The 25,634-nt window shown below is 56.7% G+C and overlaps 2 protein-coding genes across 13 annotated transcripts; both read right to left on the bottom strand.

The window, feature by feature from the left end:
- MFAP2 (microfibril associated protein 2) lies at positions 1-8,987 on the bottom strand. Of its 5 annotated transcripts, XM_030018395.2 has the most exons (10): positions 8,530-8,987; positions 7,064-7,138; positions 3,299-3,387; positions 2,041-2,130; positions 1,574-1,600; positions 1,406-1,492; positions 1,164-1,205; positions 853-940; positions 661-734; positions 1-398 (listed from the first exon to the last, which is right to left on the bottom strand). In XM_030018395.2, the coding sequence occupies exons 3-10, from the start codon at positions 3,333-3,335 to the stop codon at positions 295-297; spliced, it is 549 nt and encodes a 182-aa protein (XP_029874255.1). In that variant the 5' UTR covers positions 3,336-3,387; positions 7,064-7,138; positions 8,530-8,987; the 3' UTR covers positions 1-294. The 5 variants fall into 5 exon arrangements, with proteins under 5 accessions (XP_029874255.1, XP_040980485.1, XP_029874257.1 ...); XM_041124551.1 differs by having other exon boundaries at positions 7,064-8,987; XM_030018397.2 differs by having other exon boundaries at positions 2,041-2,127; positions 7,064-8,987.
- Positions 8,988-9,102: 115 nt separating this feature from the next.
- ATP13A2 (ATPase cation transporting 13A2) lies at positions 9,103-24,957 on the bottom strand. Of its 8 annotated transcripts, XM_041124548.1 has the most exons (30): positions 21,306-24,131; positions 20,609-20,816; positions 19,551-19,624; positions 19,128-19,295; positions 18,673-18,731; positions 18,423-18,537; positions 18,235-18,314; positions 17,658-17,735; positions 17,321-17,390; positions 16,740-16,874; positions 16,422-16,488; positions 16,192-16,323; positions 15,857-16,024; positions 15,657-15,767; positions 15,498-15,544; positions 15,188-15,376; positions 14,903-15,109; positions 14,641-14,754; positions 14,342-14,498; positions 13,877-13,997; positions 13,515-13,639; positions 12,717-12,877; positions 12,147-12,257; positions 11,844-11,923; positions 11,470-11,622; positions 11,239-11,335; positions 10,888-11,111; positions 10,505-10,656; positions 10,252-10,424; positions 9,103-10,060 (listed from the first exon to the last, which is right to left on the bottom strand). In XM_041124548.1, exons 3-30 carry the CDS (start codon positions 19,551-19,553, stop codon positions 9,890-9,892), a joined length of 3,468 nt encoding a protein of 1,155 aa, XP_040980482.1. In that variant the 5' UTR covers positions 19,554-19,624; positions 20,609-20,816; positions 21,306-24,131; the 3' UTR covers positions 9,103-9,889. The 8 variants fall into 8 exon arrangements, with proteins under 8 accessions (XP_040980482.1, XP_029874243.1, XP_040980481.1 ...); XM_030018383.1 differs by lacking the exons at positions 20,609-20,816; positions 21,306-24,131 and adding an exon at positions 24,879-24,957; XM_041124547.1 differs by lacking the exons at positions 20,609-20,816; positions 21,306-24,131 and adding an exon at positions 24,879-24,957 and having other exon boundaries at positions 18,235-18,311; positions 18,423-18,534.
- Between the last annotated feature and the right edge of the window lie 677 nt (positions 24,958-25,634).

Here is a 25,634-nt window from a genome sequence, read left to right as displayed (position 1 = left end):
GACCCTTACGCTTTATCTCTTGGATACTCTACGCAGAAAACAGGGGGGGGGGCGGGGGCTCGCACCGCCCCCCCTTTACAATATAATAAGGAAAGTAATAAAAATAATACCCCCCCCCCTTTTTTTTAATTATTATGTGCACAAAAAATGGACTTTTTTTTTTTTTATGCTCTTTCATGCACGGTTTCTTTAGCACCATGGTGAAGATCCAGAGTGGGATGGGTACCCGGGAAAGGAAGATGGGAAGGGGTTGGGATCCCGGGATGCGGCCGGCGAAGGGGGGTCCCCTCGAGCTCAGCATCCACCGCAGCTGCGGGCGCAGGATGCAACAACGGTTTGGCAGAGCCCACTGGTGGCCATCACCCCGCACTTGGAAAACTTGTCACGGCAGAGATCGGCTGCGGGGATAGCGGGAAAGAAATAATCCGTGGATGTAGGAAAAACAGCGGGGGCAGAAAAGCAGCGAGGGACCCCCCCAATTGGGATGGGGACATCATGATGCTGCAAGGGGGTCGCTCAGCCCCCAGTTTGGTCCGCTGGTTGCAGAGCGATTCCTGGAGCAACTTTGGTTGTTGGGATTTCCCCCCTCCCCCTCCCTGGGTAAAGGGAGTGACCCAGATGGGGATGACCCCAATTTGGGGTGCATCTCCCCCCCCTTACCTCGCAGCAGCTCTTCGTGGGCACACACGGTGCGGACGCAGATCTCCTTGTTGATCACGTAAACGCGTCGGAGGCTGGATGTGTGTGGAGGGGGATAAAAAAAGATGGGGGGGGGGCGTTTAGTGCAAAAGCAGAGGGGGGTCCCCAAAATATGGGGGGGGGGGTCAGGGAAGCTCCCCCCCCCCGGCTCGCCTGTAAAAGCAGATCTCGTTCAGGCACTGCTTGCAGGGCTTGTGCACGGAGTAGAGCCTGGTGCAGGGGTACTGCTCCTCCCGGCAGTCTGCAAGGATAAAGGCAGCTGGTTTCTGATGGGGGTCTGGGAAATCCATGGCGGAAGGCCTGACGCCCCGGGGATGGACTTAGCATCCACTTGACACCTTCCCCCCCCTGCCCCCCAATTTTTGCCCCGGGTATGAGTGTGGCAGCACATCCTCACCCTAGCTGGGCTAAAAGGGAGGATGAAACCCCCTCCGGGGACTGAGGAAGGGGGGATAAGCACTCACCGAGGGGTCCTGGCTCCGTGGGCTCGGTCTCAGGGGCAGCAGCTGCAGGGGGGGAAGAGCAAATTTAGGGCTGGAGCAAAAGCATCTCGCTGCCCTTTCCCTGGGTTTTAGGGCTGGAGCATCCTGACGCCGGCACCCGTGAAGCTGCTCCGGAGCGGGGAGCACAACCAGGCTAAGGGTGCAGGGGAGGGATGGAGACCCCAAGTCCTGGGGTGGGGAGGGGGCTGGTGGCTGCCACCCACCTGGGGTCGGGGCCGGCACGATTTCCTGCTGGGATTGCTGCTGGGACTGGTACCGAAACTGCTCCTCGGGGGCACGGGGGGTGACATCTGCAAGGAGAGGGACAGTGCGGGCACACCCCAAAAACCTACCCCCTCCCCACCCCGGCATCCCGCAGGGGAGTCACTTACCGTGATAGTCGTAGTAATCCTGAATTTCTGGGGAAATAAAACAGAAAACGGAGCAGAGGCTGAGGATGGGTTTTAGGGAGAAAACACACCCCCATCGGGGCCAGGACTTAGCAACGAGCTCCCCAAAATTTCGCAGACGGTCTTAGTGATGGGAAAACATGCCCCAGCCACCCCAGGAATGAACTTAGGCAACATCCCACCAGGGTTTTTTAAAGCTTAATTAAGGCTTAATAAATAATTGGCAGTGCGAGGAAGGGGAAAGGAGAGGCTTGTGTACAAGGGGGAGGTGGCAAGGTGTTAGGAGGAGGTTGGAAATTTAAGGGGCAGGCGAAAAAGGATGGAGCAAAGAGTACTGAAGCAGAAAGAGGCAACAGACTGGTGTTATTTGGCCAGAGAGAGCAAAAAAGAAAGGAAGAAGAGGGGAGAGAGAGGTGGGTGAAGCCTCTCCCAGTTCAGGGTGCTCTAACCTGATTGCTGGTCGTACTGGGAATATTGTACCGGCTCGGGGTAGGTGATGCCTTCAAACCTGCTGTACTGTCCCTGGACCAGGAGCGCTGCTGGGGAGACGGAGTCGGAGGGAGAAGCATCACCAGGAGGGGGACAGCCACCCCCAGCCCAGGGATTCGGGGTTCCCTGCTCTGCCTCCACCTCTCCAGCTTCACATCGTCCCCCAAAATATCATCCCATAGTTGTCCTCAGGGGCACGTTGCCCGGAGAAGAGGAGGGAGAGGAAAGTGGGATGCTCATCGACGGGGGACGAGCACCAGCCAGGATTCCTCCATTATCCCGGCGCAGCCAGGGATGAACCCGGGTGATCCCAATGTCTTGCAGCACCCGGGTACCACGACCCTCCCCGGAGAAAGGGCCAGCATCCAGCTGACCCCAGTGATGCTCCTGACACTCCAGGGGACCAGGGCATCCCCCTTGCAGATACCCTGGGAACTAATCCTGCCACGGATCCAGGGGGGCAAACGGGGTTCAAATGCCGGCGTGCATGAGTTGATGCGATCACGCAGGCAGAGTGTTTCGTGGGGGGGTGAATCATGTCACCCCTCATCCCCGAAGCACAGCAGGGACCCATCCCCGGGACACGCCGTGATGCCCCGTGGTCCATCCAGCTGCCGCATCCCTCCGCATCCTCGCAACAGGCAGCGTCCGTGAGCAAAGCATCACCGGGAACCGTGCCGGGATGGGACTTATCTTTTCTGCCCACTACCCCCCATGCTGCCCCCCCTTCCCCAGGCTCCCTCGGCCTCGCCTGCTTAATGTTTTCCATCTGTTTGCTAGCCTTTGTGCCGAGCTGGTTTCACCCAAAGTTTTCCTGGCTCCAGGCTCCTGGGTCCGTCGCCTCCCTCCTCGTTTCCATCCCGCCTTTGCCAGACCCCCGGGGGGTTACAAATATAATTTTTTTGGATGTCGTCCCGGCCCCGAGGTGCCAATTTTGAGCCACCCCATGGTGCCACCTCAATGTCCCCAAAGCAGGAGGGACTCGCTTGGTGCCAGACCCCTCACACCCTCCGTGTCCCCCCCAACCTAGAGCCAGTCCCAGCCTAAATACGAGACTAGGCTGGGGTTTTGGGTTAATTTGGGGGTATAACAGGCGATGAGGTGATGCTTGTCCCAGACGGGTGCAGGCACCCAAGCATCATTGTGGGTGGTAGCTGGCTCCTGGGCTTTAATGGGGTGTCACCTCGCCTTGGGGACCCCCGGGGAGGGGGCACTCACCTGGCAGACACAGCAAGAAGAGCCCCACCGCTCTCATCCTGACAGCAGCGATGGAGGAGCTGCGTGGGCCGGGATGCAGCCGGAGGAGTCTGGATGGGGCAGAGGGAAACACAGACGGGTTAGCGGAGTGGGGGGGGGGGGTGGACACACAGACCCCCAGACCCCTCCATTCCCCATCCTCTACATGACACCCCCCACATCTCTGCCTGAGACACTCCCAGGGGCTGGCTCAACTCCCCCCCCGCCCCAAACCCTAAAAAAATGAAGAAACTTCCCCCCAAAAAAGGCAGGCTGGGCTTCCCGCCCTGACCGCGTGCTCCCAGGGGAATTGCAAGGACCAAGCCCTGAAATATCCTGCGGGCAGGACGGGGGATGAGAAATTCTGGGATGTCTGAATCACCACCATGGGGGAGACATCTGGACACCCCCCTGGTGATAACAGACTCACGAGCTGGAGATCTGGGAGCTCCTTTCCTGGGGTTTTCAGCCCCGTTTCTTGGCAAAGGGTTTATTTTGGGGGTCCCTGCCACTGGGGAATGCTGCGTTTGCTCGGGCATCCCCTAAATCCAAGGGGATGTGGAGATTTGGGGAGGGAAAAATGGCTTTCAGGAAAAATCCCGCGCTGGGGTTTGGCAGCCGTGGGCGCTCACAGCTCCCCAGCGCTTTCCAAGTGGCGATTTGCATGTTGAGCGTCTGCTTTTCCCGGCGGGGAGACGGGCCAAGGCCGGCTGTGCCGCCGGTAAGACGGGCCCCCTTCCCCGGCGCGGGCTGGCAGGGATGCCGGCTGCCCTTCCCCCTCATCCCGAGCCAGCTGCAGGGGGAAAATGGGGGGAAAAAAGAAGATAAATTCTCCCCAAAATCTCCTTCGAAATCCAACTGAAGGTGTTTGGCTGTTGGGGATAAAGCTCGTTGGTGTTCCCGGCACACCGAGATGCCGCAGGGATGGGAAACCCCTCCTGGCATCCCTGGCTCTGCTGCCGAAGCAGGGAAACTGAGGCATGGGTGGAGATAAGCCGAACCCATTGGTGTCTCGCCCTTGTGGAGGGGGAACATCAGCACCCCATGCCAGGAGGCACCGAGGCACCCACCCCGGCTCCCAGCCGAGCCACGGCTGTGTGCAGCACCCAGGATGGGAACGCGGGTCCAGCCCCAGCACAGCATGGTCCCTGCTGGGTTTCAGACCACACTGGGGAAGGTGGGGTCAATGGGACTAACTGCACCATCACCAGAGCGTGGCATCTTCTAGCGACCATGGCCTCACCATCACCAAAGCACAGCACCTTCTAGGGACCATGTCCTGCACCATCCCCATAGTGCTGCACCTTCTAGTCACCATGGCTTCAAAATCACCAAAGCTTAGCACCTTCCAGTGACCACATCCCGCGCCATCACCATAGTGTTTCATTTTCTAGGGACCATGTCCTCACCACCACCAAAGTGTAGCACCTTTTAGCCACCACATCCTCACCATCACCAAAGCGCAGCACCTTCTAGCCACCATGTCCTCACCACCACCAAAGCATAGCACCTTCTAGTCACCATGTCCTCACCATCATCATAGTGTTGCATTTTCTGGGGACCACATCCTGCACCGTCACCAAAGCGTGGCACCTTCTAGTCACCACGTCCCCACCATCACCAAAGCGTAGCACCTTCTAGCCACCATGTCCTCAAGATCATCCAAGTGTTGCATCTTCTAGCAATCATGCCCTTGCACCACCACCATAGTTGCATCTTCTAGGCACCTCATCCTCCTCCATCCCCGGGCTCGCAGCTACTGGGGATGTTGACAATGGACTTCCAGACCCTTCCCAGCTTTGGGAAAGCCAGAAAGTTGCTCCCTAACCGAGCTGGGATCAGACAACCAAGCTCAGCCGACAGTCAGAGGTTGGTGGTCCCAAACGAAGTGTCCAGCAGCACTCCATCACCAACCCACGGCCGCACCGCGGTGGGATCCAGGTCCCTACAAGCCCCATCTGCTTCCCACGGCAAAGGAAGCCCCAGACCCGGGTTTAAGCGAGGCTAAACATGTCCTGGGATAAAGGGGATTGCGCAGGGATGAGCGAGATCAATGTGCGGCTCTGGGCTTGGCGGGTGCTTGGCAGGGGTCCGGGAGGCTTTATCGAGCTTTAGAGGCTGCTGGCAGACCTTGGGTTTGGGAAAGCAGCTGGGTCCTGGCCAGGACAGGGCTGCTACAGGGGACTGGCGGGGTTTGGGGCTACCTTGAGGTGGCAGAAAGGGGCTGTAGATGCCCATCCTGACCTTTGCCGGTTCTCCAGATGCTGGGATCCCATGGGATGCCGGCGCCAACATCCCACGGCCCCAGATCACCCTGACCTGGCACACGTATCCCACCCAAGACAGCTTGGGGCAAGGCTGCGGGGCGGATGGATGCCCACTTCCAGAGGCATCACACGCCGTCCTCCCACCTCTCCAGCGATCCCTAGGACGTGGCCACACAGCTCAGGATTAACATGCCCTGCCAGCCCCTTTTTTACCCCCAAACAGCCTGCAAGTGCCCAAGGCTTCTCTTGAGGTCTAATTCCCCCTGAATTTCCCCCAAACACAGAGATCTTGGACCGAGCTTGCACGGTTTGGCTGGAGAACGAGGACAGACGGGTCACGTCTTCCTGCGATGGTGATGCCAATGTCTTCTCCACCCGAGGGAGAACACCGAAGCGCCCGCCGCCACCTCCAACCCAGCTGGGAGCGATGCCGAGGGTCGCCGCGACATCTTTCTTAAACCCAAAGTCTGCAAAGAGGGGATGGGGACACATCCACCCTCCTCCTCCTCCTCCTTCCCCACCTTTGGCTTTTCCTACCACTAAAGCAACCCAGTGAGATGCCCCAGGACGGATCCAAGGTGCCGCCCCCCCAACAAGCTCCTCTCCCCTCCGTGCAGGGGTCCGGCGACTCCAACCGCGCCAGATGTTTTTGCAACTGCACATCTGGGAACAATCAACCCCGAAGAAAGAACACCACAGTCTCTCTCTTTCATTCTGCTAAACCCCACCTTCCCCCAGCCTTTCCCCCCTCCCCCAGCTTTTTTTTTCTTTTTCCTTTCTTTTCTTTTTTTTTTTTTTTTTTTTTTTTAAGCTCTCCAGTTGCCAGAGAGTGGGAGAACAAAGGGAATATGAAAGGATTCAAATTTTTTTTGGCCCTCAACCAAAGGTAAAAACCTTCTTTCCCCCATCCCCGTTTTCACACATCGCATTTTCATTAGGGTCCCATCCCCCCCCGGGGGGGGCAAAATAAACATAAACATTAAAATATCCCTTTTCTCCAGTCTCTTTCCAGGATGGAAAAAAAAAATGCAGCTTCCTTCAGACGTTAGGGTATTTTTAGACTTTTTGAAGTGGTTAAAAATCTACTACAACAGCTGTCAGGCTGCAAAGATTGGGTCCCCCCCGTGGCTGCTGGCTCTTCAGCCCCCCCCCCCAAATAAGGTGGCTTTTCTTTTCATGAGATTAAAAAGGTTGAAAACAGCTTTTGTGAGCTCGCCTGCCCCGACCGATGGGAGTTTTTAAGGCGACTTTGCAAAGCCCCAAAGATGGGGTTCAGTCCCATCTGCTGCTGGGGGGGTCCCCAGCATCCCTGTCTGATGCAGGGGGCTGGGATGGGGGGAATCTCTCTCGGCTGGTCCTTACCGCTCTGGGTGTTAGTGCTGGTTCTGCCCTTGCCCACCGCCTTGGTCTCTTCTCTCTGCTTTCAAAAACTCCGAAATGAGAGTTAAAAAAAAAAAAAAAAGCCCAAAAAACCTCCTACCTCCAACATGGGGGATCCGCTGGGTCCTAATGCCACACCTGAGCCGGCCCCTTCCTCCTCCCAAATTGCTGTCTGCTGGGGGAAAAAAATAATAATAATTGACAAAAAAAAATCAATAAGCGCATATCGATGCAATGGTCGGCAGAGCTAGGTTGGTTTTGTTTTTTTTTTTCCAGCTGGATGAATTTTAAATTGATTGTAAATGCAAGGAGAGAGGAGGATTTTGCGCAGCGCCGAGCACGCCAGAACAATTTAGTCTGGGTTTTGTGCTGCTGGAGGGTGAGATGAAAAGATCATGCCAGGGCATTGCTCTATGATCTTGGCTGCTCTTGGGGAAACTGAGATAAAACCCCCCAAATTTGGGATTCTGGGATCCCAATCACCCCTCCTAACTCCAAGTTTGGCATTAGCACTCAATCTGCCCCTTGAGCAGCAAGGATGCTGTAACCCTGCAGCAGATTTAAAGCTTTATCCCAGGATAAATTAAAAAAAAAAAAAAAAAAAAAAAAATCCCCTTTTTTCCCACCCAGGCTGAGGATGCCGGAGCAGATCTGCAGCCCCTGCGTGGCGGCAGAGCCAGCATTGCTGACCGTGGGGCCCTCTTTCCCCTGGCTTGCTGGCTGCTTTCCGGAGGACGCGGGATGCCGGCTGCATCCCAGCGAGGCTGGGGATGCTCCCCTAAAAACCCCGACCCCAGCGGTGACACCGAGCCTGGTGCTGGGGGATAAAAATCTGCAAATTTTAGGCATGTTCAAAACGAGCAATGGAGCAAACAGAGGGTGCTCTAGGGCTGGGATGGAGGGAGAAGCTCTCCAGAGACGGCTAGCAGCGTGCACAGCGATGGGGATGAGGAACGGGAAGGAGACAGCAGAGATCTTTCACCCATGGGGCAGGATTGCCCCCATTGCCCCAAGCCCACAATCAGTTGTGCTGAGATACGAGCATTGCTGCAGCCAAGAGAGGGTCTGACTGCCCTAAAAACAAGGAGAAAACAGAGTTTCAGACGAGGAGGAGAAGCAAAGGGGTTTTTAAGGTGCTCCCATCTCATATCAAGTCTGGTTTTCCAGCCTGAAGGATGGATAAAACCATCCAAAGGACTCCAAACACATCTAATAGCTGCTCCCGTAAAGCTTCTGCCTGCACCAAAACCCAGCATCGTCCTTGTCTCCAGCCCTGTTAACCTCTAGCTAAGGGCAGGAGCTGCCTGTTAATAATTAAATGGACTTTGCAAAACCCCCTGAGGCCAGAAACACCCTGCAAAAAACAGCCAAGCGAAACACCCCGGTGAGAGGGGGGAACTGAGGTGCAAATGGGTCCCTCACACCTGGGTACCTTTTGCTTTTAAAATTGCCAAGTGCAGACAAAAATCTCCAGGGGTTGTGGTGTGTTTTTTTTTTTTTTTTTAAAACTCAGGAAGCCTGGTTTAATAACTCAAGCCTTGGCTAGGATTTCAGGAAACCTCTTACCTCTGCTTGTGCCTCATTTCCTGATCTAATCCCCAGCTCCCGGAGGGCAGAGGCGCCGCTGGCGCTCGGAGGGGTTTAGACTTTCCATGCAGGCGAGTCCCCGCAAGAACCAGCCTTCGATCCAAGAGCCGGGCTTGGAAGTGGCCAAAAAACCCTCGGAGAGCGATGCAGACAGCGCATCCCCCCTCCCCGGGGATCGGCTCTTCCCCTTTTGGGATGCGGCATCTCCATCTACCGGCTTCTCCTCCGTTGAAGAAGCGAGGTTTTGCAGTCTTGGCGAGGACACCTGGGTTTTTCCAGCAATTATTTTCTAGGAAATTCCAGCTGGAAACAGGCTCAGGGGTTATTTACTCACTGATGCTTGGTTTGGGCTGCTGAAATCCCAGCGGTGCCGTCCCTGAGTTCACTGTCTGCTTTCGGGCATCGAGGACAGCATCTTCCAGCCAAAATAGAGAATGAGGTGACCCTAAAACCTCTTTCACCTGCTCCCCTGCTCCATCCGATACTCACCCGCGCTGTTGATGCCGTCCTGCCCCAAGCACTCCATCCACGCCAGGCAGCACAAGCAAGCAGTCAAGAAAATAGTGTTAATTTATTAGACAATGCTCACGACAGCACCATATGGAAACCGAAAGCCGTACGTCATTCTCCCGACTGCACTTACACCTCGATGCACTGGAGTAGAGTTAAAAAATAAAGAGATTCAGGGTTTTTTTTAATGCTACAAAGGACCCGTCCGAAAGCAGAAGTGCTCTGCAGGAGCATCGCAAGCGGAGAGGGTGCCCGTGGCTGGTCCCCGGGCGTTGGGGATTGAGCAGCATCCTTGGCAAGCCAGGGACGGGGTGGTTTGTAAACAGTTCCTACACATCTAGGGTGGCCGTAGGGGAAGGTGGAGGGTTTTTTTTTTCACAGTGAGCAGGGACACGAGGCTGGGGTGGGTGCCCTTGCCATGAGAAGGGCAGGGACCCTCTTCTTGGTGGTTTTGACCAGCCAGGAAAGGAAAAGGGAGGCGGCGTCCCCCTACGAAACAGTACTGGTGCTCAGCATGGGGAGATGGGTCCAAGGCCAGCACGGGAGTGGAGAGGTCCTGGAAGAAGAGCTGAGCTGGACCATTTCTCCTCTTCTTCTGGACCCTCTCCTCCAGTTTACTTCTCTAGCATCTCCTCCTTTTGGCCAGGACTGCGGGACCGGCACGTGCAGATTCACAGCTGTGATGCTGGGGGGTCTCCCCATGGGGAGGATGAGCCGTGCTGCCTACCGCATCCCTCGATTTACCAGGATAAATAAATAAACGACAGCGTCCAAGGGCTGGCAGGCAGCGCTGGCCTGCAGAGCAGGCAGGAAGGAAGCCCGGCACGTGCTATCTCACAGCGATGGACATCTTGGGTGTAGCGAAGAGCGGTTCGTTAAGGGGTGGCCAGGATGGCTGCTGTTGGCTCAGCTCCTTTTCCAGCCTCTTGAAAAGCTTCTTGGACACTTTCTTTCGGCGCAGCTTGCGGAGGCAGCTGAGCAAGCCGTGGTCCAGGGCGGTCTGCAGCAAATAAGGGGGGGGGAGAACAGGTTTTGGGGAGGCTGTAGACCCCAAGGAGGGGGCAGAGCTGATGCCAAGGTAAACCCTGCTGCCTTCGTGCCCATGGCTCCTGGAAAAGGGGTTACTCGGATAGACCCAAAAGGATGACACGCGCCCCTCGTGTGCCCAATGCCCACCCTGGGCCAACCTACCTCCAGCACGAAGGCGGCGAAGAAGTTAAGGGCAGCGATCCCCAGCAGCAGCAGCTTGAAATTCAAGTCATCGATGCCCTGCAGCTTCAGCAGGGTTTTGGGGAAGCCCAGTGGGTAGAGGGTCAACCATATCATGAGGCCAAAAAGGAGGATGAGGACTACCAAGAATAGCACTGAGGGCGAGAAGGAAGAGGGTTGAGGAGGAGGATGGTTTGATGTCTCTCTTTGCCCATGTGGCCAGCATCATCCTCACCATTGGTGTAGAGTGGCTCCCGAAACGGGTACCCCTTGGACATGGCGACGGCCAGGATGAGGTACTGAAAGCCCGTGACACAGAAGAGGACTGTGTTCTCGTAGTTGGGCAAGTTTTGGGGAGCCGTCACTGTGCTGTTCAGCGGCACATACCTGAGGCAGGCAGGGGAGAAGGCAGAGGGTCAGATGAAGCGAGGCAAGGAGAGGGTCTAAACACCAAGCCCTTGTTCTCCGTGAGCACATGGGAGCCGTCCGCTGCAAGGTGGCTGGACACATCCTTGATGCCAGCCAGCATTGGCCAAAACCAAGGACAAGTACCCAGGCTTCATTGCAATCCTCTGCGCTGTTCCCATCACTAAACCCACATGAAGCTGGGTCTCTTACCAGCTCTGCGAGATGGTGATGAAGTAGCTGAGGACTTGCACGGTGATCAGCAAAGCCGTTTGGAGGAGCAGGCTGCCCAGCACGAGGATGCTGATCAACGCCCCTTGGGGACGTTCCACTCCCAGCTCCTGGGCAGGACCGGTCCGACCCATCAGCACCGCCACGGTGGTGGTGATGATCAAGTCGAAGAAGAGGAACTGGAAATCGCTCAGGTTGGTGTTGATCTGGGAAGGAGAAATCACCCGCTCTCAGTGGGGGGCTAGGAAAGGGACAGGTTAAAACCCAGCAAGGACAAGGTGACCCAAAGGCATCCCTGAGCATTGCAGGCATTCGGGCAACCATGGGACTCACTGTGTAGAGCAGCAGGACGGACACAAACTGCACCAGACTGTACAGGGCCATGTACTTAAAGACGCCGAAGGAGGTTACCAGTGAGCACCTGCCCTCCCTGCAGAGAGAGAGAGAGATTCACCCACCAGCCGCAACACGCTTTCCATGAGTTGTCCCAAGGAGGGGACAGACGCGCTCAGGACACACCCACCCTAGTTTTTATCCCCCACCACGAGGCTCCCGGCAGCTCACCGTATGACGGTGGGCACGCACTCGATGTTGGCCACGCGGGAGGTAAACGGTGAGGCTACTGACGCCTCTGCCTCTGACAGCGAGATGCCCACGTCGGCCGCCTTCAGAGCCCCGCAGTCGTTGGCACCGTCCCCGCACATCCCCACGCAGTAGCTGCGGCGAGAAGAGATCCAATATTTCATGACAGGACGGGGGAAAAAGCCCTGGGTCTTCAAGGTTACACCCCTGTATTTAGGATCACCCCACATCTGGGAGAGGGCGGGATCTGATTTCGCAGCTGCCAACCGCTCTGGCACACAAGAGAAGTCTCTGGGCAGAGGACTAACCCCCTTGCCCTCCTCTGTCCTCCATCCCTTGGGGCTGGCGGGGCTTACTTGAGCTCTTGCAGGCTGCACACCAGCTGAGTCTTCTGGTCAGGTGACATGCGGGCGAACACGGTGGCTCGGATGAGGATCTGCAAAGAGAGAAAGGCTCCGTGTTTGTATCACAGCACCTTGCATCCCTGAGCACCCAGGAGGAGCCTGGTTATTTTGAGCTTTCCCAGCTCGGCAGGGCAGAGGGCATCTTGCACTGGCAAAAAAAACCCCTCAGGGCATTTTGTTTTGCAGCTGCGAGGCTGCAGCATGAAACCTCAGTGAGGTCAACCTTGCTGGAGGATTCCCTGCCGTTGGACTCACCTTCGGCAGCAGGTCGGCGAAGTGCTCGCAAACCACGGCGAAGGATTTGCCATTCAGTGCGAAGTGGCAGGGCTGTGGCTGGAGAAAGCAGCCGTCTTGCCGGTGCAGACCCTGCCAAGGAAAACAATTCCTTTTTCTGCAGCAGGGCTTTGACTTGTGCTCAAATCCCTGCTGAGCCCCTGGGTAACAGTCTGAACCAGCATCCTCAACCTGCATGGAGCAGGAGAGAAAGCAGCTTCCCTTAAACCTCAATTCCAGGCATACAAATGATGGTATCTTGGATAAAAAGCTTGTGTGATCGAGCCCTTCATGCCAAGCCTGGAGCAGGACCCGAGCAGCACAGTGTTGGCTCCATCCAACAAGGGTGTTTGGAGCACCAGCTCCAGCCTGATGTGCTCCCAGGGAGAAACAGGAGCAGGTTATCTTCTCCTAAAGGAGGCATTTGACAAGGGGCAGAATCACATCCCTAACTGCCTCTAAGGGTAACGATGCTGGGAAAAGAGAGTCCTGCAAGGTGACAGGCAGTTTGGGCTATACAACCCCCCCCCGAAACGTTGCCTCGGGACTCACCTCTGGCTGCTCTTCACCCTGGGAGTGCTCGGCGAGGATGAATTTCAGAGCAGCGGGTTTGTCATGGCTGGGCGGGGAGGCGTTGACGAAGATTACCCGCTCTTTCGGCTCCACCATGCGGCAGCTCTTGGCCACGTTGACGGCTGTCAGCATGTTGTCTCCTAGCAGAAAGAGGTGGTGGGGCTGAGTAAGAGCGAGCGGCGTTTGCTAGCCAGTGCTGGCAGGGTCTTGCATGGCTGCAAGCCAAGAAGAGCAGTTCAGACCTGCTGCATCCTCCCTTCCAGCCACCACAGGCACGTTGTGGGTCCCTTTGCTTCCCTGTGTTTTGGGGGAGAGCTCCAAAATCTCATTTCTGCCCTACCCCAAAGAAAGGCAGCAGCTTCAAACCCTGGCAGAGCTGCTTGCCTTGCTGCAAAACACCCAAAGGTGACTCCTATGTCCCCCGCTGTTAGCTGTGCAATTCGGAGTGCTCACGAGATATCAACATTTATGTGATCAGCAGTGAAACCATGAGCAGCTTTGCTGTTAAAGCCACCCACCCCACGTCTGTGGGTTCATGCTGCATCCATGAAAAAGCAGCCTGCACCCTTCCGCACCCCGCCTGCCGTGAGCCCACTGGCAAAGCAATGCAAACAAGTAGCAGGGATGCACAAAACCAGGGTCCAGGAGTCCTTGCCGTGCCTCCCAGCTGCTTCAGGCCACTGATTTCTGGTGGAGAAACCCTTCACCCCTTGGCACATCAACGGTCAAATGTGTCCCATCTCTTCCCTGAGCCCAGCATTCCTTCTGTACGGTCACCTGTCACCATGACGGGGCGGATGTTGGCGTTCCTCAGGAGGTGAATCACAGGTGCAGACTCTGGCTTGAGCACGTTTTTCATAACGAGGAACCCCAGAAATGTCAGGCTGCTCTCCACGGAGTCCCTGGTGGGATACAACAAGCCGTTCAACACGCTCTTCAACACAAGGCAGAGCAGATCCATTGGTATAAACAGCTAAAAATCCATCTGGGAGGCAGCCTGCAATTGCTTTAGTATGTGTTAGGGTTTAATTCCTTGCAGGCTGCTAGGATGGGGCAGGCTGCAGGGCAGCAAAGCATCCCATGAAATGCTCAGAGCAAACAAGATGTAAACGGAGAAAAAAGTTGTTGTTGGCACTAACCTCGGGAGCTGCAGGGCCTCCTCAAAGGTGGTCACTGTGCTCAGGGGTTTGCAAGCCAGACCCAAGACCCGGAAACCATCTGTGGTGTAGTGTCGCAGCATCTGGGAGAAATCCACGGGCACTGCCAGCCACGAGGGGAAAAGCAAGGTAAAAATAGTTCCTGAATGAACCGTGGCCGCACAGACCCAGCAAGGGGAGTCAGGGCTTGAGCTCCCAAAGGACTGAAGGGTTCTGGATGTTCATCCAGACTCCAACCCCCTTCCCTGTCTTCTGGCTCCTATTTTCTTCCCCCGACGTGGCTGGAGCTAATCCAAAGCCCTGTGACTCTGCAAACTGCCCCATGGCATGACCGAGGATAATTCCCTGTGGGGATGAGCTGCAGGGGTGCAGACGGATGATGGAGCAGCAGGACTGGCTGCTTCTCAGCTGGGGAGTGATAGTGAACCCCCATCGCCCAGCATGTACCTGTTTCTTTCCTGCAAAGGCTGGCCACCATCTCTGGTGCACCCTTGATGTAGACATGGGCTGAGGCTTCACCAGGCAGCTTCACCAGGACGCTCATCCTCTGCAAGGAGGAGGAGAAGGGGAAACGCCGGAGGATCCCCACGGGTGACTGGTGCTTCTGTGGAGGAGAGGGTGCGGGTGTCAGGGCCAGGCAGGAACTTCTCTGGGAGGTACAACCTCTCCAGGCGCTGTGAAGCACCTTTGGGAGTGCAGACCCAGTGACTTGGGGAACCTGAGCCACTCTGGTCCACAGGACCTACCCTGTCTCGCGGCTGTTCTTCCTCAGGCGGAGGTTTCATCACAGCCAAGACCTTCGTCCCAAACTGCTGGAAGGCGGGCAGCTCACCTTCCTCCTCCTCCATCATCTCCAGGCGCTGAAACCAAGGCAGATGCTGAGATGGCAAAGCCCCACCTACCCCACAGCAGCCCATGGATGGTTTAAACACCCCCTCTCCTGGCAGAGCAAAATGTGTGCCACCTCACTCTTCATAGATAAGCAACTTTGCCCACTGCTTGTCTTACCCAGCCGGTGGACTCCACCATCTTGAGGTCCACAGGATCCCCGATGGGCTGTGTCCGCAGCAGCGAGATGGTGTGGCAGGTGGCCAGGGAGTAGAGCAAGGGACCGGCGGGCAGGCAGCGGGGCTCGTGGACGATGGGCATGAAGTGGTTGCTCTCCAGCGGGACCACCCCCCAGACATCCAGACCTTCCTCCGTCAGGGTTCCTGTCTGCGGGAAGAGCGTGGTGGCTTCAGGCCAGCCCCCTGAGCTGGAAACTGTGGTCCCACAGCACTGCCCGAGACTCACCTTGTCAAAGCAAACCAGGCGGATCTTCCCGCAGAGGTTGATACGAGGAGGGCTGATGCAGAAGATGCCCTGTTTCTTCAGCCTGTTCTGGGCGTAGATGGTGCCCACTGTCATCGCAGCCGGGAGAGCTGGGGGCACGATGACAGTGACGAGATCGAGGGCACGGATGATGATTTGCCCCACGGGGACCTGGCAGGTGAGGAGGAAGAGGAGTGGGCATCCTGATAGCCCTCACCCATCTCCACTTGCATCGGCTGACAGTCCCAGTGCCAGCCTGCGCTCAAGGATTCACCAGCTCCAACAACCCTACCTGGTTTTTAACCAAGATGAGGATGCTGTACAGTGTGCCGATAAAAGCTGTGCGGGAGAAAGAATGGGCTTGGTTACAAAGCAAAGCAGGTGAAGGGTGGGTTCAACCATTTAAGAGGAGCTTGGCTGCTCCTGGCTGTGCCTCCACACTCAGACGTACCCAGGATTGCGAGGAACAGGACGAACTTCACAGCATCCTTGTAGAACTTGAAGCTCACGGGTTTAGGGTAGAGGATGGAGCTGATGAGATCCCCTTTGGCTGTGCAAAACCCTGCAGGAGAGGGGCAGAAGGTAAGCATGTGCAAAGTCACCGCTCCGAAGGATGCGGCTTAAGCCCAGCTTTTCCCCTCAATCCATTACCTGTGCGGGTCACCACAGCCAGCACTTCTCTGCCCACGTAGGACTTGGCTTGGATGACCTGCGTCCCGCAGAACAAGGTGTGCCGCCTGTGCTCCTCGGGGGAATAGATGGTGCTGGCTGCCTGGCTGCCAGCCGGGAGAGGGGTTTTCATCACCGGCACGCTCTCCCCTGCGGTAAGGAACACCATGGAGGGAGGTTTATCACCCTGGGGGGTCAGGGTCCAACCAGCCTGGATGGGAATGGGCTGCCGTAGGGCCACCGAGATACAAGGCTCATCCTCTCCCCCAAAATCCCAAGCAAAAGCAGGGTTGGCAGAGGCGTGCAGTGGCTCTTACCCGTCAGCATGCTCTCGTTGACCATGCACTCGCCCGTCAGCAGCGCGGCATCGCAAGGGACCAGCATCCCGTCCGTTGGGAGGCTGATGCAATCGCCTGGCACCAAGTCTGCGGAGCTCACCACCATCTCCTCTGGAAAAAAGCACGGCCGTGCTCAGACACGTCATCCTGGCACCATCCCGAACAGCTTCACGCCAGGAGCCCTCGCTCATCATGGGCATCACACTCACCTCCGTTGGGGCGATGGACTCGGACACCGACCGACATCTTGGCCATGTTTTGCAGTGTGGCACTTTGCTGCAAGGGAGGGAGCAGTTAGCAGCCACCCAAGGGCAGCTCAAAAAGCACAGCAAAACATCCGTAAGGCAGGTCTCGAAGGCTCGGGACCACGGATGAAGGACAAGGAAACCTGCCCCACCATTGGGAGTATGGGCTGTCCTCACCCAGCTGGGCTCAGAGGAAGTTCAACATCAGCACAGAGGTCAAACAGCATCAGAAAATGGGCTACTTCACTAGAGCTGCTTGTCCCAAATAAGCCCATCACCAACCTTCCTCGTCTCATAGAGGGACAGCCCTAAGGAGATGGTAGAGATGAGGAAGATGCAGGCAGCGTAGTAGTAATAGGCATCACAGACCCACAGCACGATGCTGAAGACTTGGAAGATATAGAAGGGATTGAGCACCTGGAAGGGAACAAGCAGAGAGAGAAGTTTTTTGGGGGGAGAGCTTCCTCAAGCCCATCATGAGACCTCCAGGCTCCTTGAGGAAAAACTGCTTATGCAGAGGAGAAGCTGGCCCTTCCCTGGGGCTGGAGATGAACTAGCTGACTTCTTCCAAACCCTCCATCCTTCCCCGGCTTTGCTTACGGTCAGTATTCCTGAGGATGCTCAGCCACCTCTGCAACTATCTGGGGATGCTCCTGTCTGAGCTAAGAGGCAGGACAGGTCCCGTCCACAGCTGTACCAGCTCTGCCTTCTCTGATCTCTGCCCAAGCTGCCTCACCTAAAGTCCTCTCCTCCCTACCAGAGAGGAAGGGCCCATAAAGCACTTGCAGTAAGGGACGCGGAGCAGGGGAAGGATCTGCCCTGGGACAACTTGCTCTTTTGAAGCACAGCCCGTAGATGCACACCTCCTCCACCAACAGCCTCGCGTAGGACTTGACTGGCACCTCGATGAGGTTCGGTCCATAGATCTTCCTTCTGCAAAGGGGAGAGAAAAGCAAGGGGGAAGGCAAATGCACGCTAGGGAAAAGCTGCATTTCCAACTCGAGGGACCCTCATGCTGCCCAGACCTCCATGTGAGTCCAATTATGTGAAGAAGCCAAGCCAGGGCAATCCAGCCCACCTAGCTGTCCTTGCTTTTGAGGTCTGAATGCAAGAAAAACCCAGGCTCCAGGATTTGCTGGCCCCTGGAAAAGCCTCATCTGTGCTCCCCAGGTAGGTCCCACGAAGCTGGTAGATCCCTACCTGGTGTTGTGGTCTTGCTGGTCGAGCCCAGCCTGGGAGAGGTGGAGGTCTGCACAGGTCCAACCTTCATCCAAGATGCTGGCAAGTGTGAAGGGAAAGAAAAACAGAGAAACAGAGTCAAAATCAGCAGGAGCCTGGCCCTGTGGAACAAACACCATGTCCAAGTTCTTGGTGACAAAAAAAACCCCTTTAGGAAAGGGAGAGCATCTTGTTCCTCAGCTCTGACACAGTTCGCAGGCACCAAGGAGCGGGAACAAAAGGGGCACAGTTCGGAGAGCTGCGAGCGGCACAGTGCAGTGAGGACCATCCAGCACGGGGCAGCTGCCAAACTACTTCACCCGGTTTCCTCTGCCCACAAAGACAGGCAACATCAACAACCTGGGGGGAGAGGCAGCACAGCTTCCCTGGCCCAACGCTCTAGGGATGGTCTCCAAAGGCTTTGCAGCACGGAGAAAAGCTCAAGCGCGGTTATGTGACTTCCAGCCGGGCAGGACCATTTTGGGGGAGCTGAGGGGCCAAGGAGAGCGGCCGAGAGATGCAGAGAGGTTTGCTGTGGCAGGTTGGGACAGAGAAATACCTGACTTTGCAGTATGCCTGCCGCCGTTCGATCCAGATGTAGCGCATGCCCTCGAAGAGATAGTACCGCAAGATGTTCTTCTGAGCAGAGGAGGACGGAAAAAATAAGGTATTAGCAGGATATGAGGGCAGCCCACACCAAGGGAGAGGATTTACAGGGTGGTGGGTGGGAAGGGTCGCTAGCGTTACCTCTTCCTTCTCATGCAGCCGAATGGTGTCCCGGCTCTCCTCCTCATCCGACACGCCGATGGCGATGCTGCTCCTCCGGTCCTCTAGCTTGACCCCAGGGTGATGCTCCAGGCTGCTCAGGGTGGAAAACCAAGGGTCAGTCCCTCCCCATCCACCAGTGCTGCTGCAAACACCACCCGTCCCTTGAAGCCAAAAGCACACGCAAGCCCCTGCCCGCCGGCATCTCTGCGGGGACATGAGCCCGGCTCACCTGCCCTCACCCAGCGCCTCCGTGCGCACACGTGTGGTGAAGCACTGTCCAAATCGGTCCTGCAACACAGGCATGGGTCTGAGCAGAGGGAAATGGGAAGCTCCCCACGTGTCCTCGCTGCTCCTTCAAACAGGGACAGTGTCACAGGCAGGCAGGGAATCCCTGGCCACCCGTCCCAGATGACAGCTGGGTTTCAGGGACAATAAATAAAGAGAAATGCGAAACCAGGCTGGCTGCTACAAAAGGGGAAAGTGCAAAATTATCCAGGAATAATAATAATTCCTGGAATAATTTGGCTTTGAGGTAGCGCATTGCTTGATGAAAGGAGATGTCAAACACAATTAGGGAGGGGAGGGTGACAAGTAGCAAGGAACATGCCCAGGGCCATCCTGGGAAGCCAGTGGCAGAGCCCAACCCCAGACCCCTGTGTCCCCTGGACCCCTCTGGGGACTTACTCTGATGATTACCCAGTCAGCCTGGCCGAGAGCACAGGGCTTGCACTTTGCCTGCACCTCCAGGCTTGGCTTCCAGTGGAAAAGGACAAGAAGCAGCCCTGCCGTCAGCACGGAGCAAGTGTGGCACAGGGCCACCCGCCACGTCTTGGTCTGGTAGCCCGTGACCTCCTGGAAGAGAGGAGGTCACCTTTACAGGGATGCTTATTCATAAAATAAACTGAAATTAAGATTATCAAGCATCTAAATCCTAAACTGATAAAAGCCCTAAGCTTCCTGGCATGGCTTAACACCAGGCAGGTGACAATCAAGTAGCTTTGGGGCTGGAAAACCACCATCTTGTGCTGGTGTTGCAGATAACACATGGTTTTTGTGCCAACCCAGCCCTGGCATGCCTTCCTCCCCGCGGTGAACCCTCAGACCTACCATGCGGGATTTATCGGCGTCTCGCTGCAGCGTCCCGTAGCCCGGCCGCTGGTTCCCCAGCAGCCTGCTGCTGTCTGCAAAGTCAAAGAACAGGGCAAAAAATAAAGGGAGCTGATCCAAGGGGTTATTTAGGAGATGCCACAGTGATGGGCTCCCAGCTGCAGCGATGACATCCCCGGATCAGTCCCAGAAGGTGGCTGGACTTGGTGTCCCCTCTGCCATCCACCCTGGCTCCCGGCAGAGCCGCTCAGGGCCACCTCTGCTGCGCAAGGGGATGCTGCGGGCACAGGGCACCCCAGCGCTGCCCAGTCACCCTCCCACCGCACGTGACAGTCACACGAACAATGCCAAAAGAGCCCGAGGAGAAAAGCTGGCACAAAAACAGCGGCTTAGCGGCCGGGGGAAGGGAGCAGGGCTGGTGCAGAGCCAGGTCAAGTACAGGGAGAGCTCTCCCTGCCACTTTTCATGCTTGTTTGTTCCTTGTGTTTCCCCCTGCACAGAGGACGTGGCCACAAAATTTGCTTTTTCTAGTTTTAACGATGCCCAGCGCGGCTCAGCACCTCCGATTCCGATTCACGTCACTCTCTACTGCACCCAGATGACCAGCCTGGGAGACAGGGATCGCTGGAGGCATCGCCGTAATCATCCCAGGTGGGATTTTAATCATCACCCTCTGTCCCATGAAGTTAGAACCACTTATGTCCTAAATCCACTCCGGATTACAAGCCATGGCGTCCAACTCCGGGATCTTAAAGCAGCAGCGGGGAGATAACACGTGGCACAAACACAAACCCAGGAGCTAGTTCCCACCCTTGGAGCTGGCAGATAATTTTCCTGGCTGGGCTGGGTTCAGACTTCCAGGAGGGCACTCCGACCGGCTTAACGATTTACACACCGGGTGGGAGCCCATGCACCCATCCTCTGCCAGAAAAGCCACCCTGGCTGGATTCCTGCTGCTCCCTAGTCCAACCCCAGAGCTCGTCTGCAGGTGACAAAAGCAATTAATTAAAACCATCCCTTGGTTTTGATGACTACCAGGGATGGGGTCTCCATCTCACCAAGTGACCCAGTTGGTAGCCAGCTCCCAAAACACAGCCGGTGCCGCTCCAAGGGATAAGTTCCAGGTTGAGGAAGGAGGGGGATGAGCGCAACGGATGGTTTATTAAAACAAAAGCCCTCCCAGGAGCCAAAAGGAACGGCTGTGAAGCTTGCCAAGGGCCCGCGAGGAGGGGAAACGTCAGATCTCCCCGCTGCCAGTGTCAAACTCTGTGAAAAGCGTCGATTCCAGGTTAAACGAGGCCGGGAGCGGGTGCGGGAGGGTGAGGAGGAGCGTGTGCCGCCCTTCAAAAGAGCAGAACAAAGGAGAGGGCTAGGGGCTGCCTCGCACAAAGGCTTTTCTCCAGCGCTGTCTGCAGGGTTTGCAGAAGGGGGAAAGTATTGAAACAACCCGAAAACAGCCCAGTTCGCTTTCTGTACCTCCCCGAACCAGGCTGCGTAGCAAGAAGCACAGCCCACCTCTCCGCCTGAACTCTGCTGTTAGCAACAACAAAATTATTACGACTTCCTTGATCCTATAAGCAGCAAATCTTTTGGAGGAGCGCACAAGCATGGCTGCAACCGGCTCTGTCCTGCAGAGCTGCGGCTCTTGCACAACCCCATCCCCATCCCTGTGGGTTTTCTCACCTCCCACTCCCATCCCGGCTGCTCCCCAAAACACGGCGAGCGAGAAAGGGCTCTTGCCTTGACTCACCGCACCTTAACCCGCCGGTTGCGCAAGCGGAGCCGTTCCCGGTTGGGATGGGATTGGTACAGCCGTCATCACCTGCCTGCTGGCGGACGTGTCCGGGAAGAATCCGGCGCTGGCGGAGGGGAGGGCAGAACGCCATGGAGCTGCGCTACCAGTTTGAATCGCGGCGCAGCGGCCACACCTTGTCGGCAAACACGGCGTGGGGGCACCTGGCTGTCCCTCCTCTGGCTCCCAAAGCTGGAGGGTTTTACCCCTGAGCTTGTCTGGAGAGCCCTGGGGAAGAGATTTGCTTCTCTTTCTGCTGCTAAAGGGGGGCTTAAGGGGGAGATAACACCCAGGAGCAGTGGCAAACTCAGGGAGGGGTCAGCAATGCACCAGCCCAGCTTGCAAAGGGAAGAGGGGAGCCACAATTCCCCACTGACGCCAGGTTTGCACAGCCAAAATGCTGCTTGAAGTCCCAGCTGCCTAGCTCCGAGAAGAGTTCGTGCCCTGTCTCGCACCTTTCAGAGAATGACCACGCGTCCCTGCTATCAAGGTTGGGGGGAAAACTGGGGAGAAAGATGCTCAGGATGCCCTGACATCTAGCATGTGTCCTAGCAGGGAAGGACATACCCTCTGACACCAGAAAGCAGAGCTGGAAACCTTGAGCCCACGTGTCTCGTGGTACTGAACACCCCTCTGCAAAGCTACCCTGGGTGGGGACCGTTTGCGAATGCCAGCGCCGGTCCTTGCCCTGAGACTTCATCCCAAGACATAGCCTTTGTCCCCAGCAGGACACACGCATCAAAAGCGGATGCACGCTGGTCCCAGAGACCTTCTCCACAAGCTCCCTTTGCAGTCACAGCCCTTTTACAAGCACCTTGCTTGAAGCAAACAAACCTCAAGGGGACTTTGAGATCTCCCTCCACACTCATGGTCCCCGTTTGATGCTCAGGGCTTCCTGAGCAGCATCCTCCATCCATCTATCTATCTATCCATCCATCCACATGTGCAGGCTAGAGATCGCATGCAAGAAGAGGAAGGTCCTCCCAAGGAGGTTACTGCTTCAGCTAGCAAGGTCTGGTGCTGTCTGGTTGACAGGATGGGGTTGACAAGGTCAATCTGGGCCATTGGAGATGGGCACATGGAAAATCAGGATGAGGCAAAAGTAAGGAAGGAGGGAGGAGGAAAGGAAAATGGCGTTTGGGTCACGTAGGGCAAGATTTAACTCATGAGGATATTTCAGAGCAGCCTTCAGGCTCTAGTTTGGGATGGGAGATGTCATGGTCGGCTGCAAGCCCAGACCCAGTGAGGGGTTGGGATGAGATGGCATCAATTCTCCTGCCATTTCCACCAAGCCAACATAAACCTGTCTGCGCAAGCCAACCGGAGAGAAACATGCCATTCTGCCCGCCACGCAGCCGGAGCAAACGTGTTTTACCAGGTGGTCTGGTCCTACCCAGATATGGCAGCATTCACTGAGGGAGCACAACTGGAAAAATGCCCCAAGGCTGGAAGAAACAAAAGGATGAGACAGGCTCAATACAAGGTGGGGACATGGAAGATGGGGATTCAGGCTCTGCTGTTGCTAGTAACCCCAGGGGAATCGCTCTTGTGCATCAAACCCTTGAGAAGGGAGAGAAAATAAAGTCCTTGTAGGCAAGGTGCCCTCCCAGTAGCCCTGTCCACCTCAAACTGGTGGCTGAGGCAACGGCAGTCAAACCTTTCAAGCAGGGCGGGTTTCTCCCCGACCCCAGACAGGCATCGCCCTGACCTCTCCTGCACCCAGTTTTGCAAGACCTCGCCGTACGCCAAAACCACCTGCCAAGCTGGAGATAAGCGCTCGGCAGCTTCAGGGAGCATCCTCACTTGGGCAACCACCAGTGAGGGGGGCAAAAAAAGGTTGTTTATATCCAAACCCCACATTTTCCCCAAATGCTGGTTAAATAAAGTGCTCCTACCTCCCTTAGGGAGAGAGAGGCTGTGTTCCTCGCAGCCCATCATCTCCATTTTGGTGTGTTAAGCCAGGATTAGAGCATCTCCTGTCTCTTGAGCCAGCCTCCCAGGCTGGCAGCGTTAAACCTGAGTACCCTTAAGAAGCACAGGGGAAAAAAAGGGGTGAGGTTTAACCCCCGAGTGCTGCTATGCTGCAGATCTGGAGCAAAAGATGGGCGAAGGGGGTCCAAGGGGCTGTCAGGGGGATCAGCACAGTGGCAGTGACCACAGCCGGGCAAGCCCCACGGAGCCAAGTCCAGGCACTCAAAAAGCCCTCCGACGGGTGGCCAGCCATGGTGCAGTCACACTCCTCCCTTTCCTGCCACAAAGCTCTTCCTCTCTCACCCCTGCGCCGCCTTTGAGAAACTCCTCTGTGCCAACCAGGGCAAACTCAAAAGGAAATGGGCAAAGGTTGCACAGGCTGCACTACTTCCCTACGCCCTGGAATGAGAAACGCTGCTGGCATGAGGGATGCAGGGCACCTCAGATGCTTTCTCCAGTGCAATATCGCACCCAACACCAGGCTGAACCTAAAGCTGTATTTTTCAGCCTCTTCTGAATGCCTTGATGCCTTTCCCCCCTGCCAGCCTTGACCCTGCAAAGGGTCTTTTGGCTGAAAGGCCAAGCTGTGGTCAGCAGCGATGTCAATTCAGGGCTCGCTTACCTGATGTCACATCGCAACCTTTACCAGCACAAGAAAACCTCGGGACTGCTCCGCTCATGGGGTCAGAAAAGCAACACAGTTCTTCACAACCTTAAAATCCACCCCAATCTCCATGATGCCGACTAAAGATGCCGCAAAGGGATGCTTGGCTCCAGCTGCAGACCCCAACAAGCTCGGAGCCTCCCCGAACACTAAGTCGGACCAACCTGCTTGCAGGGAAGCAGCCCCCCGGCAGGCTGCAGGGATTCAGCCATGGGGTTCAGTGGGCTCAGAGCATCTCAAAGCGATGCCTGGGTTTTGTTTCCCCACGTCCTGTGTGGATCAATCGGTGCACGCCTTAGCGCAGACTCCATGTATCCTTGTCAGCAGGAGCGGGGCCCAGAGCTCATGTCCCGACGGGATGCAAAGCAAAACGGTTCTGCAGCAACGAAGCACCGACTGAAGGCTGCAACATCCCGTGACAGCAAAAGCACAAACCCGGTTAGCCGCGGCTTTGCAGAGCGTTTTCCAGACCCACAGCACCCTAGGGTGGGCAGGGGCTCCTCTGGGACATTGCTGCGCTACCCGCTCAGCTCTGCCACCCCCCCCCCCCCCCCCCCCCAAATTTGCGATGCCGGGGAGGGGGCAGCACCCCGCTTTGCACCATCCCCCGCTCCTTTCGCAAACGCCGCTGGAGGGGGAAATAAAGCGAAATAAAGCGAAGCTGCCCTCCCCTCTGCACCTTGCGTGGAGCCTCCCCCTTCCTGCACAACCCATCGCACGGGCACGGCTGCGGGGGGATGAGCGCAACCGCCGGGGGCCACGCACAACGCAACACCCGTGGGGGGCCACGCACGCAGCGCAAACCCCGGAGCTCCCCGATGCAACCCGGGGGGCCGTGCACACTGCATCCCCCCGCCCTTCCCTTCCCCCCCCCCCCCCCCCCACGCGTGGGCCCCCTGACCTGAGCTCATGGCGGGCGGCCACGCGCGGGCCGGGGTGCGGGCGCCCCGGGGCCGGAGCCCCGCGCGCACCCAGCTCCGCGGCGCGCGGCGGAAGGGCGGCGCGCAGGGGCTGCTGGGACTTGTAGTCCTTTACCCTCCCCCAAAAGCCAGGAGACACCCCGGGTGCTGGCCCCCCCACGGCTTTACAACCCCTCCGTGGCACGGCAATGCACTCGGCTCTGCCCCTCGAGGGGGGGGGTCTGCCCCCCCCCAATAAAATACCCAGGGTCCTGCCCCAAAAAGGGCTTTGCACCCCTATATCTTGCAGGGAAACACACTGGGCTCTACCCCCAAAAAGGACTTTGCTCCCCCGTATCTTGCAAGGAAACGCACCGGGCTCTACCCCCAAAAAGGGCTTTGCATGCCCATATCTTGCAAGGAAACACACCGGGCTCTGTTCTCAAAAAGGGCTTCACACCCCCATATCTTGCAAGGAAACACACCGGGCTCTGCCCCCAAAAAGGGCTTTGCACCCCTGTATCTTGCAAGGAAACACACTGGGCTCTACCCCCAAAAAGGGCTTTGCAGCCCCCCCTTCTCTCTCCCCTTGGTTGCACACCCCTGCACACTCACACAGGTGTGGGGAGCGCGCACAGCTCTCACTGCAGCAGGGCTCCCTCTTGGAAAGTTACAGTAAGGGGGATTTTGAAGCCAATAGTCAGGTGCAGACCCAAATAACACCCCTCAAACAGACCCCTCCAGCCAAAGCTTGGCTT

Source organism: Aquila chrysaetos, chromosome 6 (assembly GCF_900496995.4).
Source record: "Aquila chrysaetos chrysaetos chromosome 6, bAquChr1.4, whole genome shotgun sequence".
Lineage (NCBI taxonomy): Eukaryota > Metazoa > Chordata > Aves > Accipitriformes > Accipitridae > Aquila > Aquila chrysaetos.
The sequence above is the reverse complement of the archived record's forward strand: the minus strand, read 5'-3'. Positions and strand labels throughout refer to the sequence as shown.